A 16,065-nucleotide genomic window follows, 5' to 3' on the forward strand; every position below is an offset into this window, starting at 1 on the left:
TTGAGAACTATGGGTGTTTGCAGAGACAATAGTTGCTTAATAAAACCTATTGTACAATTCTGTGTTCAGCAGCTCCACTTATGGGGAGTGCGTTCTCTCTACCTACTGACAGGGCATACCACACTCTGATGACCTGTAAACACAGTAAGTAGTAATTCCACAGAACAAATGACACTGTAAAGACATCTTAAGTGTTAGAAACTCTACCAAAAGAAAGAGATGAACCAATAACCAGTTTATGCTTTGAGCCACTCCTCCCCAGGCTTTGTCCACCACCAATAAGGTCCACAGTGGAAGGGGTGTTGTAGGACAGTGCTATAAACTGAATGGTTGTGTGCCCCGCAGATTCATATGTTGAAACCTAATCCCTATTGTGATGGTAGAGTTGGGGCCTTTGGGAAATGATTAGGCCACCCTTACGGGTGGAACGGAATGAGTGTGCCTTATAAAAGGAGGCCCCAGAGAGCTCCCTTGTCCCTTCTGCCATGTGAGGGCTCTCTCTGAATCAGGAAGTGGGACCTCTCCAGTCACCAAATCTGCCAGCACCTTGATCTTAGGCGTTCCGGCTTCCAGAACTGTGAGAAATAAATTCCTGTTGTTTATAAGCCACCCAGTCTATGGCATGTTATAGCAGCCAAAACAATAAGAAACAGCTACTGTACCAGTCTGATTTATGGCTTCTTCATGTCTCAGGGTAGCAGCTGACGGGAATAAGGGACCATAGGAAACAAGGACCTCATTAAGAACACCTACACTTCAAGGAGCCTGCTGAGCATCCTTCCACAAGTGCCTGTTCCCAAGAGCATTGCCCTGGCCTGGCTCCACTCCAGAACCGGGACCCACATTTTTGTTGTTCCCAGATCCGGACTGTTTTCACCTCCCACTCATAATTCCCCATCTCTCTCACATCACTCCCCTGACATAACCCAATTCTTGATACCAATCCTGAATCAACAATCTGAAATCAGTCCAAATCAGATTCTCAGAAGATAAAAAATTTGTTTATTTTGGTGCACAGCTATAGAGTTCATATACCCTAGCCTGGGGGGGGGGGGTGAGGGAGGTGGGGGGGAGAGGTGTACTTAATTTGTCTTGTCCCCAAGATGGGATAAATAGCTAAGTCACCCTTCACTCCCAGCACAGACCTTCAGAAGTCCCAGATCCTGAGCCCCAGATATCAGGATATGATAGGGCTCACCCTGCTCCAGAAAAGATCAAACAGCCTGCTTTCAGGAAGGCAAGCCTTCTACTGCTCCTTTGTCTCCTGCCCACCCTTAGGACAGAAAGGGTCTGACCAGGCATCTGTTGGTGAACCCCAGGAGAACGTATCCATCTCTTCATCTGTAGCAGCTATACTAGGTCTCTGATTTCCCATTTTGGGGTATCCCTGAGGTCAGTCTCTGGAGGTACTGCTGACGCAGAGGGGGCAACTGAGGATACAGTTCAAAGCCTTCTGGGAGAGTGGAATTAGGAAGCTTATAGTGGAGGAGGTGCTGCCGGAGACCCTGCAAAGAGGGAAGAAACTTTATGAAGTACGTAGAGAGATCCTGTTGAGATCTCTATCCCCCAAGACCCTCTATTCTCCCATCTCTAGTATGTGCCCAATCCTACCTCATCTGCCAGCAGCCAAGTTTTCTGTAGCATGCTCCTGCGGGCAGCCTTGACTTCGTCCTAGAGGCAGAACAGGGAGAGGTGGCACTGGGCCAAAGGCTGGTACCCACCACTGGCCCTGCCTGGCCCTCGCTTCCTCTCCAGCTGGCCCAGAGGCAGCTCAATCGCAGGCTCTCTTTCTCCCTTTGGAGATGGGGATGTAACTTACGGAGCTCTTTGGGTCCTGGGAGAAGATGAAGGTGTTGACATGAGCCACAGCCACGGCATAGAGCACCGGGCACCAGCACGGACGAAGCGCTCTAGTAACCAGGACCCGGAAGTAGAGCTGAAGGAGGGCTAGGTTGTCTTCAGGAGGCCCCGTGTAGCACTCCAGGGACACAGGCAACTGTGACAGGGAAGATGAGATATGCTCAGGGTGAGGGTGGGAATGTGTGTCATCGGAAAACAGGGCGATGGTTGATGGTCACATAAATCAAATCATGAGGGCAGAGGTCAGGTCCTGGACAGACACCCTTCCTTCTTTATCACAAGGATCAAGGCTAAAGACCGAAGAACTGGAAAGCAGGTGAAATTGAGAAACAGTTGTGAATTTCTACTGCCATCACTACTTGTTTAGTCTACTTAAAATGAAAACTTTCAAAATGTCATGTTCAACCGCTCAATTCTATTATCAAACTTTTCAAAAGTTCATGTTCTTTGGACCAGTAATTCTCTTTCTAAAAAATTAATTCAATGCAGAAATGATTACGAGAGAAATAAAGTTGTCCAATAGTGTTTATCATAGTATTACTTAAAATAGCAAAAAGACAGAAACAACGTTAATGCCCACCAAGGGGTTCTGATAAAATAAACTGGGGTGCACCCACACAATGGATTATTATATAATAAAAAATGTTGATTTCTTATAAATGTAATGTCAAATGAAGAAAACATGCAGTGATTCCAATTTTATAAAATTATATATGCATGTAAAAAAGACTAGAAAAAGACAAATCAAAATCGAAATGCTCACCACTCGACAATAGGATGGCAGATGACTGTAATGTTCTTTTTAATTCTCAAAAATATTTTATACTTTTCAAATATAAAATACACATTTACATTTTATATACACATATTAAATGTATTTATATATTAAAATATTTATATTTTAAGCTTACCGAAGAAGTTATAATGAAAATGTCAAAACCAAATGTTAAAAAAATAGCTCTTTACAGCTTATAAATTGAGTTCCTTAGCCTGATATTCGAGGCTAAGACTTTATTAGCCAAGTTCTCAAACTAAAATCTGTTCTAGATTCTTCCCACCCTTCTATCTCATTCCTGTCTCTGAGCTTTTGATTATGCGGTTCCCCTAGGTACATTCTATCCTTCCTCCTCAACAATCCAAATTCTAGCCAACCTTCAGTGCCTTGACAAGGAACCTGAGGCCCACCAAAGCTCCCCACTCCTCAGGACTGCCCCCAAAGCCCAGTACAGGAGGTCCATAGTAGGCTGTGCTGGGCTGAGAAAGTACCTGGCTCAGAGGCAGGCCCAAAGCCCGCAAGGCTCCCACGTGCTCCCCAAAGAGGGTGAGGCGCAAGGTGACGCTGAACCGACGCTGCAAGGGAAAGAGTACCAGAGCCCCAAAAAGGTGGTCCCCAAAAGAGACAGCCTCAAAATGCTCCAGGAAGTTGGCATAGAGGTCAGGGAAAGACGTCAGGCCAGGAAGTGGGCAATCCAGGTTGAGGTTTGGCAGGACCTCAGGCTGACAGAGCTGGCCCAGGAGGGCGGCCACCAGACGTTGGACTGGGGTCTCCCGGAACAGTTCACTGTCCACCAGGAACACACACATGAGCCGTGCTAGGCGGGCAGCAGGAGGCACAGCCCAGAGGGCCCGGGGACGCCAGCTCTCCAGGACTAGCACCCACTGCAGGGCCCGCCTGGCTGTCCCCACAGTGTCAGCTAGAGGGACCCCCGAGGGGGTTTCTGATGCCTGGTGGTAGAGGCGAATCAAGGGCAGGAAAGGCCAGTCTGTGGGCAGAAGCGGCTCCTTAGGCAAGGGGAGCAGCAGTGCTGGGACTCGCTGTAGCTCCCCTCGGTACAAGGCCTGAGAGGCTAGCAGGCTGGCTTGGGCCAACGGGCAGTGGGTCAGGTAGCAGCTGCGGATGCTGGGGAGATCCTGGCAGGCCTGAGCCAGTAGAGCCCCTCGCCCACATTCAGAGTTCCTGCCGCTCCCTATGGAGAGCCGGTCGGAGAAGTCGGCTGCCTCTGGCCCCCCTGATGCTCTTTCCCTGCAACAGAACCCAAAAGCCAAAATTAAGGGCTGGAACCACAGCACCCAGGTCATGCCAGCTCTCCAGGCCTTCTGACAAGTTCCTAGTCCAATACTGCTCTTCCGTTCCCCTAATAACCTTCCATGTAGTGTGTGTGGCAGTTAAGAGGATGGACACTAGAGCCGGTTGCTTCAGTGCAAGTTTACAGAACTTCTCTGTGCCTCAGTTTCCTCAGAGTAAAAAGGGGATAACAGTAATACCTCTCTACTTATTAGGGTGATTACTTTATAGGGTATGTAGATGTCTAATCACTATGTTGTACACCTGAAATTAATGTAATATTATATGTCAACTGTAATTGAAAAATAAATTTTAAAAATACTTAAAATCTGGACAAATACTTAAGGGAATACTAGACAGACTGAGCACTCTGTTAGCTATTATATGTATATAGCTAGTTTACATACCATTTTTCAGCTATACAGTCACACTGAAGTCTCATAATCATTCTCTAGCATGGTTATCCTCATCTTCACTTCACTAACGAGGAAATGGAAGCTCACACAGGTTAAGAGTAATCCATGGAAGAAAGAGAATGAAGCCCAGGTCTCCTGGCTCCAAATTCAGGGCTGTTCTGTTAATCATAGCAGCCTCTCAAAAGGCTGAGTTGATGCCACCAACCCTGGACTTACGGGAGGAACTCCAGCCGGAACACACAGCTCAGCAGTAGCTCATGGGCAAGGTGCTCGCTTCCAGGCAGCAGCCGGCTCAGCAGGGCCAAGGCCACGCCATGAAGGAGAGCAGCACTGGTGGCTGGCATTGGCTGGAATGCTGCCTGTGGACAGAAGGCAGGGGGTCAGGGGGTTGAGAGAGGACAAAGCAAAGAGAAGTGAGGACGAGGATATAAGCAAAGGGGATATATTCCGAAGGGCATGCCTGGAAGAAAGCAGGAAGGGCATGGCCTGCCAGCAGCAGCACAGGTTCCACCTGAGCAGGATAGATATAATGGGGGATGAGGGAAGTGGGTACAGGCATGGGAGTGGAGGGGGGCACCCACCGCTCTCTGCGCCAGGGTGACTGCCAGATACTGCAGGTGGTGCTCATGACGCAGGGCCCACGTAGAGAAGGGTGTGAGGTGCGGGGCAGCCCTAGGAGCCACACACTGGAGGAAGTAGTTCTGGAGTCCTGGGGCAGCCAATACAGCAGCCAGCTGAGGAAAAGCAAGCTTTTTCAGATCTAGAAGGTGACTTTGATCCCTTCTGGGGGTCCCCAGGTGGCTGCTCCCTCCCCAGCCAAATTCAGAGTAATGGGTGCTGGTAGAAGAGGCCTCCCTTCCCCAAGGGGCGTCCTCCCCCTTTCTTTCTGACTTCGGCCATCGTGGCCCCCTTCCTGGCCCCTAACCAAGTACCTAGGGCTCACCTGGCCACATAGCGCCTTGTGGATCCGGGCCAGGGTGTTAAAAAGAGAGAGGAGGGCAGTGAGGAACGGGAAGGGAGAGGCTGAGCCAGCCAGACTGAGAAGCGGGCAGCCTCCTGTGCAGCCCAGTGACACGAGGCTAGGGAGAGCTTCGGGGGCCGGAGCGCAGGACTGCGGGTTGCAGAGAGGAGAGCAGCGCCTAGAGACGGAATGGAAAAGCTGAGGGCTATAGCCTGGTACGTGCCAGGCTAAACCAGCCAGGAGCTTGGCTGTGCAGACCAGTGCCCACCTTCCTCAGAGCCCCCCACTGCTGCCTGCTAGGGATTCAGGTTTCCCTTGGGCTGAAGGCTTCCACCTGGGATGGACCAAGGAGCTAGACCCCAGAATACCACAAGGAGAGAAACTGCCTCTTCCCTCAACTATACACATACATACATACATACATGTATACATACATACATACATACATACCCAAGGGAGGCCCACAGACTCCCCAAAGTAGGCTGGCTCAGGAGGGGCAGCAACAGCTCCTCCGACAGGCGCTCCATGTCCTGAAGCCAATCTCCTGGGCACAAGCCTGGCTGGAGGACCAAGGGGGTCACTGAGCTGACAGCACAGGGCACCCATTCTCCTAGACCCTGTGGACCTAGGCCAAGCCCACAGTTCCATGGTTCAAAACAGCCATTGCTTGGAGGCTCCTGCCTTCTGACCCTTTTGGAAGGAGAGAAGACCCTGAGGTTGCGCTGGCACTTGCTGTCTAGGGGTCCTGAGAGCATCAAGGCTCCAAGGAAGCTAAACTGCTGCTAGAGGTTCTCTGGTCCCCACCAACATGGCTCTTTTGAAGTTCTACTGGGTATGGAGGTGGAAAGAGAATGAAAGGTAGGAGGGAAAAAGTAGAGGGAAGGAAAGGGTGGGGATGGGGAGGTAGGAGTGGAGAGGGGGAGACAGAGAGAAAGAGGGTGGAATGTCAGGATGGAGGGAAGACAAGCAGGGCACGGTGGAAGGCAGGCAGGCATCACTCACCTGCTGGCTCCAGGCCCGGTAGAAGGCATCCAGGAAGAGCAGGCAGGCAGTGGGCACAGGGCCCAGAGCATTCCACACCTCAGGTCTGGGCAGCAGCTCCAAGGTCTGTCTTAGACATGGCTCCACGAGAGGCTGGAGCCCAGACACCTGTGTCCAAGTGATCAAGGAAGGGGTGGCCGAAAGACTGGCCTCAGCAGACTCACTACAGGGGTGCCAAAAGGGACCACAGTGAGGATCCGGCTGCCTTGACTTCCCTCTAAGGTCTCCCTAGCGGGGAGCTCTCCTGCCGGTCTTGGAGCTCCTGGTAGGAGGGCCCTGCCAGCAACTCAGGGCTATTACCTACCTGCTGGGCTTGGGGGCAGTGCTGCCAGCTGCCAGGGTCAGCTGCGTGAGGACAGTAAGTAGTGAGGCTATCCGCTGCATGGCCAGGGGCTGACAGGGGTGGGTGCTGAGCTCCTTTGGCACAGCCTGTAGGGCCCGCATCAGCACCGGGTATAGCTCCCTGGAAAGAACAATTACTGCCTTTAGTGTAGAAGAGAGATGGAAATGTAAAGCAAGGCCCAGCCCAGGGCTCTGCAGTCTGGTGAAGGAGGATGAGAAGGGAGAAGCCCCAGGGCTGGGTACTGCTGGCAGGCTTCAAGAGGAAAGGAAGGCTGGGGGCTGAGGGAAGGAGTTAGCTCTGCAAGGCTTCCCAACAGGGAATTTAAATCAGATTTATACCAGTGCTGCTGTGCACAGAATGTGGCTAACCCAGCTCTGTTCCACTCTCCCCTGGCTGGTTCTGACCTTCATGCCCTCTTAATCACTCCCACAATCCCCTCTTCCTCATTCTCAGTCTCCCTCCAAGCTTGAAACCTTGAGCGAAGCTGAGTCATTAGGTTAGGCCAGAGTGCAGAACTGGATGGGTCTGCCAGGGAGCCTATGCCATCTCCCCTCACCTGTAAAGGTCACCTCCCTGGCCATAGGAGGCGGCCACAGCCCATAGACGGAAGGCCTCAGTGTTCAGCGTTTCAGCTTCCTCCAGGGGCAAGGCCATTTCCTGAGGAACCTCAGCTATAAAGCGGCACAGACGGCTCCGGAGATCAAAGCTGCTCAACTGAGGGTGAACAGAGAATCTGGGGATTAAGGTCAGCTGGGAGTCACAAGTAGCCTGAAGTCCTCTCACTATAGAGATTGGCTCAACTCAGCCATATTCCATGCTCCTCTGGTGTCACAGGGTCAGAGCCCATCCATCTCTCTCCCTCCCTCCCCCCTCCTCTCCTTTTTAGCGAGCAATTGCTGGGCACCTTTTCTAGGGCTACTGGGCTACGGGTGATGGATGCCCATCTGTATATGCTCGTCTGGTCTGGGTCCAGGGAGCAGGGAGCCCTCATAACAAGACCAGAGTATGCCTACAGGATACACTAGGCTCCAGGTGACTAGGTTCCTGACTGGTGGTTTTTGTTGCGTTTCTAAGCAATTGGATCAGAGACAAAGAGGAAGATGTCATGAGTGGGCCACCCAGAGTCCAGCGGCCAGGCTTAGCCCTCAGCCCAGCACTGTCTCAGCAGACCTTCCCCCCCCCCCGCCACCTCTCCCCACCGCCCCTTGCCCTGCGTCCTGCTCACCAGCCGGGCAGCAATATTCCTACCAGCCGAGGCCAGGACACGAAGTAATTTCATGGCAGCAGCACAGGGCACTTTGTGTAGACTGGGGGTAGGCCCCACTCCCACAGGGGACCAGCTGGTGGGCAGGAACTCTCGAACGATGGTCTCCAAAAGCCGAGGGCACTCTAGGACCTGTGGGGGGACAGGAAGAAAGGGAGGTAGGGAGGGGGAGGGCCAGGACCAGGCCCAGCTAGGCTTTCTGCCCGTTCCCTCTTCTTTCTCACCCTTGTGGCTGATTCCAGGGAATGCCGGGCCAGGCGAACGAGCACGGCCAGGATATCCAGGACTACAGAAGGTCCTGGGCAGGTCACCTCCAGAACGTAGCGCAGCCGAGGCAGCAGGTTAGTGGCCAGAAGCCCCTGGGGACCAGAGAGATAAACCCACTGCCAAATGCAGCTGGGCCCCAGGCCTTGATGAATGACCCCTCTTGCCCAACACGTGCTTGCCCTTGAGGTCATGGGACAGATGCAGCTGTCCCAGAAGCTGTACCTTGATGACATCATATCGGGCCAAGTCAGACGGAGGCCGGTTTTCTTCCTCAGGGCTCTTCCTTTTTGCCTTTTCTGCTGGGGGCTCTTCATCCTCGTCCTTGTCCTCCTGGCTGGGCATCAGAGGGAACACCAACGCTCCATGGTACCAGGAGAAGGTGCTGTCAAGGAGCTCCTGCCAGAGGAAGAAGAATCGGGTGGGAAGAAGAAAGGGTCAGGCCAAGAAATGGGTCCAGGAGAAGAGAGCAGAACTACCCACAAGGAACAGAAAGGCAGGGCTCTGGGCTTTGGAGCCTTTAGGAGAAGAGGGTGGCTCTGCCATCCCATTCTCTGCTCTGCCTGGCAAAGCCTTCACAATGAGGGCATGCCCAGCAGCAGGAGTCGGGACCCTGATGCCTCAAAGCCCCATTCCTGTCCCTGTTGTACCTCATCTCCAGGAGCCACCAGCAGAGCCCGAAGAGCCTGGACAGCAGCTGCAATGACCCCATCCACTCTGTCATCCAGGGAGAAGCGCAGCAGGAAGAGGAAACCAGCATCCAAAAGGAGGCGCAAGACACTGCCCACTAGCCGGTCCCCAAATTCACCAGCCTGGGCCTGGGAGGCAGGAGGATAAAACCTTGCAGGAGGAAGTTACAGTCTTTGTCCTAAACCCTTTACATGCCCACATATGACCCTGGGTTTGTCCCATTCCCAGTCTGATGACAGTTGATGTATGGGCTAGCGAGCCAGAGTGAAAAGGGCAGGAGGTGAGAAAGTCTGAGGTTGAGAGGTGAGGTGTGGGGTAGCAAACCAGCAGTCCACTCACCCTGCCAATGACCTGGGCCAACACATGCAGTGCAAGTACTCTCTGCTGGGACACTTGGCTGCGCGTCAGGTGGAACAGCTCCTGTAGTGAGTACCCTGCTCTCTGGGGCAGGGACAAGAAGTCAGAAAGAGCCAAGACACAGGAGCACCACCCAACAAGTACACAGCAACTCCTATAGGCCAGGCATTGAGTTAGGTGTCAAGGGGAAGACAAAGATAAGTGATATCTCTTGTCTCTGCTCTCCATGGATCCTCAAACTGGTAAAGAAAATAAGATATGCAAACAAGTAACCGTGACATAAGGCAAATTGGGAGAAAGGTAGTAATTGGTGTTTAATTTATAACCAGAGAAAAGGAAAGAGAAGGGGGACCGGGAAAAGTGGGTGGGCAGAGCTTCGATGGCCTGGCCTACAGCATTGGGTAAAGGCATTCCCCAGAGTGGAGCCCTGGAGACCCTTGAGCGCAGGACGCATGTGGGGGGAGAGCAGCAGAATGGTGCGGCAGGAGTGAGGGAGGCAGGGACAGACTGTGGAAGCACTGTCTTGTGGGGCTAAAGGGCCAAGGCTATTCTGTGAGCAGAGGGGAGCCAGGGAGCTTTCTGAGGCAAGGCATGGCCAAGCTGGAATCAGCATGGCGGCCCCATGAGGGATGGGATGGAATGGCATGGTGGACAGTGGAAGACATGGTGATTGAGCAGACAGGAGGGAGCAAGGCTTTTATCCAGGAAGCATCAAGGGGAGGTAAGATAGAACTGGCAAGTTCTGGCAACTGACTAGAAAGTAAGGGAACGAGGAGAAAGATTTCAAGCCTAAGAACCTGACTAGACAACAAGGGCATGAACTGGACCAGGGCACACAGGAGGTCCGAGGCATCTGACCAGAGTGCCTTTCCCACACGGTTTTTAAAAGCTGCCCAGTCCTCCTGGGCCCCATGCCTCACCTCTGCCTCCTCTCCATGGTGGTGCAGTCCCAAATGGGTGGGTAGGTCCACATCGGGGGCCAGCAGTTCTCCCTGAAGGCTGAATCGGGCCTGCATCCTCTAATGGGAAGAGAAAGAGGACTATGGGCTGGGCAGCAGCAACTTCCCCACACCCACTCCACCTTTAGTCCCAGGCCTCTCAGGATTTAGGTCCTGACTCCACCTCTGACTAGAAATGGGGCACCTCTAGCCCATGGTGCCAGGAAGGGGAGCGCAAAGGAGAAATGTTTCTCAAGCTCGGGGGAAGAAAAAGGCCTGAGTTCTGGGTACAAGAGCCACAGCCCCACTCCCACCTGCTCCACCCCGTGTAGGCCAGTGGGCCCTCCTTACCTCCTGTGTCTGCTGCCGTCGGAGTGGGGGCAGGTCCTGGGTCCAATGGAGCTTCTCCAGCTCAACAGTGTCCATGTGCAGCCATTCTTTGTGGGGGGCCACCGGAAGTGTCGGAACTGGGGAGATGCAAGGGGAGTAGTACTCCCTAAGGGGCTCAGCTCACGGATCCACTGGGGTCCTAGCCATCACCCGGAAGCTGCCACATCAACCTCTGCCCAAGGGTCTGGCAGCTTCTGCCTTCAGCTATGGTTAAATGGTATGACACAGGGGCTGGAGCTCCTGAGAATTGGGCGAATGTCTCAGATATGGCAGAAGGCACCCAGCCCCTAGGCTCTAACCCCTTTCTGACCCCAAGGATTAGTTGGGAGGGGAAAGAGGAAGAGGAAGAGGTAAGGAAGAGAAGAGAGGGAACAGAGGAAGGAAGGATCACATATATCAGGGAAAACTGTTCTCCACTGCCCAGCGCCAACCTCCTAGAGGAGAAGGGGAGTGGGGACAATGAGGGGGCAGCTATACTGCTTCAGCTGGGCAAGATCCACAACGTCCTCTTGCTTCCGCACCCCAACCCCCACCCAACCTGCTCAGCTGGCCTGGAGCTTATTCAGGGGCAGGAGGTTCCTGGCTCTCATAATTCAATTTCTGCTTTTGCTAATCACTAATAAAATAATCAAGTTCCTAGGAAATGAGTGCTCCCACTAGCCTCTCTGCATCAGGTCTGGCATATTCAGAAGACCTGCATCTGCGTCAGACTTCTCCCATCACCCCAGACCTGCCATCTTCCCCCAACACTGACAGCAGAGGCAGAAAACTGTGGCATGGATGGATCCACTGCTGGGACAGCCATTGCAAAAGCAGCCGGGAAATAGTCTGCAGGGGGAGGGGGCTCTTTAGCTATCACACACTGCTGCCTGCCTCTTACCAGGGAAGGGAGAGGAGGAGCAGTAACAGGACAAAAAAACAGGAAGCACGTACAAGAAGAACATACATATCAGCAAATGAAGACTGATTTCAAGGCAGTAATGAGGATTAACGTTTGATGTCCAAGGACAGGGAAGATATTCCTTTCTCCTCTGCCAGGCCTAGGAGAAGGAATACTTTCCTCTACTTTTATTCCCCAAAAGATGTAGCCCCTCCTCCAAACCTGGCACTCCTGGCTCCAGCTCATCTTCCTGCCTGGACTCATTGGCAGAAGTTGGCATAATGGACTCCTCTCCAATAAGCTCAGCAAAGGGTCCTCCTGGCCTCAGCTCCTCGGTGGCCTTTTCTTCTGCTTGCTCAGGGGTGTGGCTGCGAGACCTCAAGAAGGCAACCAAGCTGGGATCTAGAGAGGGGGAGGGGAAAGTGGGTGAGAGCAGATCCCCCCAGCTTCCTCTAGACCTGAAACCTGCTGCATACAGCCTGCCTATGGGTGCCAAGGCCAAGACAAGCCACTTTCCAGCCCTGAACTGAGCCCCCTGAGCTCTCTTAGGGCCTCAATGACCTGCTTGCCCACCCTTCCCAGTTCCCTGGCCCAGGTTTATGCTCATCCCTGTGCTTGACTCCAGGTTAGAGGCCCAAAGTAAGTGGCTATGGAATAAATGAATGAATGTTGACTAGGGTGAAAAAGAAGGCACTTAGCTGTTTGATTTATGCACAAATATTCACTAAAAACCAAATATACATGCTGTGCTCTATGTAGGTACTAGATATATAGTTTGGAACAAGATAGACTTGGTGCTAGTTTTGGGGAACAAGTGAGGAAGGAGGTGCAGTATGGCAGAGCGTCAGTCCAGTCCAGTGTAGCCACACTAGAGAACAGCTCTAACAGTGCCTATCACACTAGGGTAGCACAGTACACACAGCAGAGTGGTTAAGAGCAGGGCTTGGTTGATGACACAGACCTGGGTCTACATCTCACCCAGGGTCCTTCCCAGCTGTGTGACTTGGGGGAGAATTTCTTAAATTTCTGTGCCTCACTTTTTTTTCCTAAGTAAATGAGGTTAGTACCAGCTGCCTCACAGCAACAGTTTGGGGACAGAATGAAATAATGCATTAAAGTACTCAGCACAATGCCTGACACTCACTAAGCCTTCCTCAATAAGTGGCAGTCCTTTCCCAGCCTGGTCTCAGTAGGAAAGCCAGGTACCCATACCAAGCTGAGCCAGCAACCGCTGCTGTTCCTGCTGGATCTCCTCAGGAGTCATGGCTTGCAGTCTTGCTATGTTCTCTTCATGGATAGTCTGGACTTCCTGCTCAGCCTCCTGGCCCGTGAGCCCCTTCCCTGTGACCAGATGGGGTCCCTGGAAGCTGTGGTTGCCCGACGGAAGCTGGCAGTCCTGCTCCCTAGGTATGAATGACTCACAGGCCACAGAACCTGAAAGAAGTATATGATTAGTTTCATTACTTCATACGAACTGGGCTTTCTGGCCCTCTTCTCCAATCCCATTAGCCCTGGAGACAGATGGAAGCCCCAAAGCTTTCCCAGGCACAGAGTGGAGGAACCCCTCCTTCCAAACAAGTTGGGTTGGGGTGGTGACCTCTCTATTCATTCTTTCCCTTGGGCTTATATGAGAAGGTTTCCCTTAGAAATATCTTTTCTAACTCTTCTCTTAGATGTTCAGGCAGCTGTCTGCCTCCAGGACCTGCGCCCAGCTATTCTGCTAGTAATTTGTATCATTAAAAGAATCCTGGCTTCCATCTTAGTTTACAGTCTCTGCCAGACATTTCTATCCCCTTCCTTTCTCCTAGGGTTGAGTAATGGCCTGCCCTCTCCCTGCACCCAAGACCCAGATATGGACCCAAGCCACCCATATGCAATACTCTAAGCGGGGGTATAGGACAGCTTTCTCTGTGGATGGTTCAATTGCACTTTATATTTGAGGCAGGGAATACGTATATCCAAAGATGACTCTTTGATCATGTATCACAAAAAGGCCAAGTCTATGCCTCTTCAACTCCAGCTCACCCTCTGGTGGGTCCAGGCTAGACACAACTTCTTTAATAGGTGGGACTCTGGCTTCAGACACTCTCCTTGCTGCAATTTCCTGGGCAAAGATGCTTTTCTTACCAGATGTTGCTGGCTTCCTCTATGGGGCAAAAAGAAAACCCAGGTGATTGATACTCATTACCTCATTCTTTTCTCAACCTCTTTATACCAAGGTCACTGGAACAAAAAGATAAAAGGGACTTCCTTAATCTCCAAAGGTCACAACCCTAGTCCTCAGAAAAAGCAGGGTACTATAGAAGCACAGGTCTTGAAGTCTGATAGATTTGGGTTGGATTTCCAGCTAGCTCTTCCATATAGTAGATATGTAGTGTTGGAAAAGTTATTTATCTTTTGGGAGATCCAGTTTCCTCATCTAAAAAATGGGGATAACGATACCTACCTTTCATGGTTATTATGAGGATTAACTGAAGTAATGCATACGAAGTGCTTTAGTATAGTGCTACCTTAATAGAATTGCATACCATTATTAAGATTACCTACCTGGGGAAGATGCACTATGAAGCTCACCTGACTGTACCCAAAGGGCAAGCTAAGGTTACCCCTGCCTACCTGTCTCCCCTGTGAGCGATGGAATACAGGAGGGAATGCAACGCCACTGGGCACAGGCAGATTCACAGCCACTGAACTTGTATCTCGTTCCTGCAGCAACAAAGCACAAAGTAGTGACGATGTAGAGATTTTCCCAGGATGGAGCCTATCCCACTAGCCCCAGTTCTGTATGACTAGAAACTTACTCTAGGGAGTAAGGAACCCACCTTGCTCTTGAGGGCAACAGTGATTCTAAACCAGCCCCCAACCTGACTGTAGGGGGATAAAGTCCCACTTTTCTGAATCACCCTTTACTCATAAGGCTCACCACCTCCACCCAATATCCTTTGCTGCCCTAGGATGCCTTGTCCCACTCAGCCAGGTTGAGACGCACAATAATCTTAGTCAAGACAGCAGTGATGTGCTGATCATGTCTGTTCAGTCTCTCTTCGGGGTCCTCATGTTCAGCCAGGGGCTGGCCAGGGCTGGGCCTGGCTCTTTTTGGGGGAGCAGGAACCAAAGCTGGGGGCAAATCTGGAAGATCTGAGAAAGAAAAAAAAAACCCAAGAAGAATCTGAGGGCTCGGGGAAAGCCAAAGAAAGAAAGGCAGCTGCTATGGGGCCCTGGATCAAGCCGTGTCACTTTGGGCAAGATCTTTTAACCTCTTTGAGCCTCACTTCTTCTTATGTAAAATGAGGCTGCAGCAACAGAGGCTATGCAGTGTCTGAACTAATGGTAGGGCAGAATCCAGAAGGGAGAGGGGACGCTGAAGCTGTATCCTCTCTCCTTCTCAGCCTCAAACCCACAGCCACTCACTGTCCAGCATCACCACATCCCGATGATCCTCCAGGGGAGACTGGTCCAGGTCAGCATCGCCACCTCTCCTACTTCCTTTCTTCACCAATTGTACTGCTGGGGCTGCACCAGCTGCGAGAAATTGACTCTGGAATCGCAGCAGGTCCACCTCAGACTCCCCTGGCTTTGGTCTGGACAGCATCTTGACACTCCAGCTGCTTCTCCAGTGTGACTCTTTCCAGCACTGCTTCGGTGTGGGGACTCCCTCTCATTCACCCCTAAAAGCAATGAAGAAGATCGGCCCTCTTTAACTGAACCCTGGTTCTCTTTATTGTGTATCAAATAAGACTCTTTTTCCTTGGGTTCAATTTTCCTAATTCATACCTTTTGCCATTCCCTCCCTATTTAGCCCTCGCTGATGTCATCAGTCTAGCAACAATATTTACTGCCAACTTAAGTCGTTTACCACCCGTGAATGATAAAAACTCTCAGGAACAATGATAGGGAAACTAAGGAAAATGCCATCGGGAGCCTGGCAGATAAATGTGTCATACCAGGGGATGGTGATTCTGTATCAAACTGTAGAGAACATGCCTGGCCTAAAAGTATTGAATTATTAAAAAACCTTGGGCTGTAAAACATCGATATATAAAAATCATTTGCATTTCTATATACTAGTAAACTACGATCAGAAAATGAAATTGAGAAAACAATTCTACTTACAACAGCATCAAAAAGAATAAAATACATAAGGATAAATTTCATCAAAGAAGTTCAATAGTTGTGCACGGCCGGGCCCTACAATTGCCCGTAGGGCTTTGTGGTCGAGCGCGCTCCGGCACTAACCGCGTCAGCAAAGAGAAATCATCGCGTCTCAGTTTACGCTGCCCGCGGATGGAGGGCCGTCCCCGGGATCTCCGTACCCCAGGGGCCCGCGGCCGCTTCTGTGCAATGCAAACACACTCGGGTAGGCTCCGATAAAGGAACTAGATACCCTATAGCAGAGCCCTCCCCCGGGATCCCCTGAAATCCTTCTCTCCAGCCCAGCCACCTACTTGCTCTAGGACCACCTGGGCGCCGCCATCTTGCCCCGCAAGGGCCGTGTTTCCGCCGCCGCCGCACTTGAGTTTCCGCCCCGCCGCCTGGTCCCGCCTTTCCCCGGCTTGGCTCCGCCCGTTCTGGGTCATGTTGGTTTTGTGTTGTGGA

At 51.7% G+C, this 16,065-nt stretch overlaps 1 protein-coding gene across 2 annotated transcripts; it reads right to left on the reverse strand.

Annotated features, from left to right (window-relative positions):
• Window positions 1–979: 979 nt before the first annotated feature.
• On the reverse strand, window positions 980–16,032 carry RPAP1 (RNA polymerase II associated protein 1). 2 transcript variants are annotated; one of them, XM_019725445.3, is made up of 26 exons: window positions 15,915–15,951; window positions 15,583–15,803; window positions 14,881–15,137; window positions 14,459–14,607; window positions 14,086–14,175; window positions 13,495–13,615; window positions 12,682–12,903; window positions 11,692–11,871; window positions 10,551–10,666; window positions 10,182–10,280; window positions 9,244–9,345; window positions 8,865–9,032; window positions 8,440–8,613; window positions 8,175–8,309; window positions 7,912–8,082; window positions 7,243–7,400; window positions 6,648–6,806; window positions 6,305–6,506; window positions 5,753–5,862; window positions 5,285–5,480; window positions 4,923–5,075; window positions 4,558–4,700; window positions 3,127–3,883; window positions 1,820–1,996; window positions 1,612–1,671; window positions 980–1,505 (listed from the first exon to the last, which is right to left on the reverse strand). In XM_019725445.3, exons 3-26 carry the CDS (start codon window positions 15,059–15,061, stop codon window positions 1,356–1,358), a joined length of 4,173 nt encoding a protein of 1,390 aa, XP_019581004.3. In that variant the 5' UTR covers window positions 15,062–15,137; window positions 15,583–15,803; window positions 15,915–15,951; the 3' UTR covers window positions 980–1,355. The 2 variants fall into 2 exon arrangements, with proteins under 2 accessions (XP_019581004.3, XP_019581003.3); XM_019725444.3 differs by lacking the exon at window positions 15,583–15,803 and having other exon boundaries at window positions 15,915–16,032.
• Window positions 16,033–16,065: the final 33 nt, after the last annotated feature.

Source organism: Rhinolophus sinicus, chromosome 3 (genome assembly GCF_057876585.1).
Source record: "Rhinolophus sinicus isolate RSI-liver-muscle chromosome 3, RSI-T2T, whole genome shotgun sequence".
NCBI classification, from domain to species: Eukaryota; Metazoa; Chordata; class Mammalia; order Chiroptera; family Rhinolophidae; genus Rhinolophus; species Rhinolophus sinicus.

Bases quoted from the DNA above. Each gene is read 5' to 3' on its own strand.
- RPAP1 (XM_019725444.3), bottom strand. From the start codon at position 15,061: ATGCTGTCCAGACCAAAGCCAGGGGAGTCTGAGGTGGACCTGCTGCGA. The intron at 14,608-14,880 runs GTGAGTGGCTGT...TTTCTTTCTCAG, and splicing joins GGATGTGGTGATGCTGGACA to ATCTTCCAGATTTGCCCCCA. The intron at 4,701-4,922 runs GTGGGTGCCCCC...TTCTGTCCACAG, and splicing joins TCACCCTGGCGCAGAGAGCG to GCAGCATTCCAGCCAATGCC.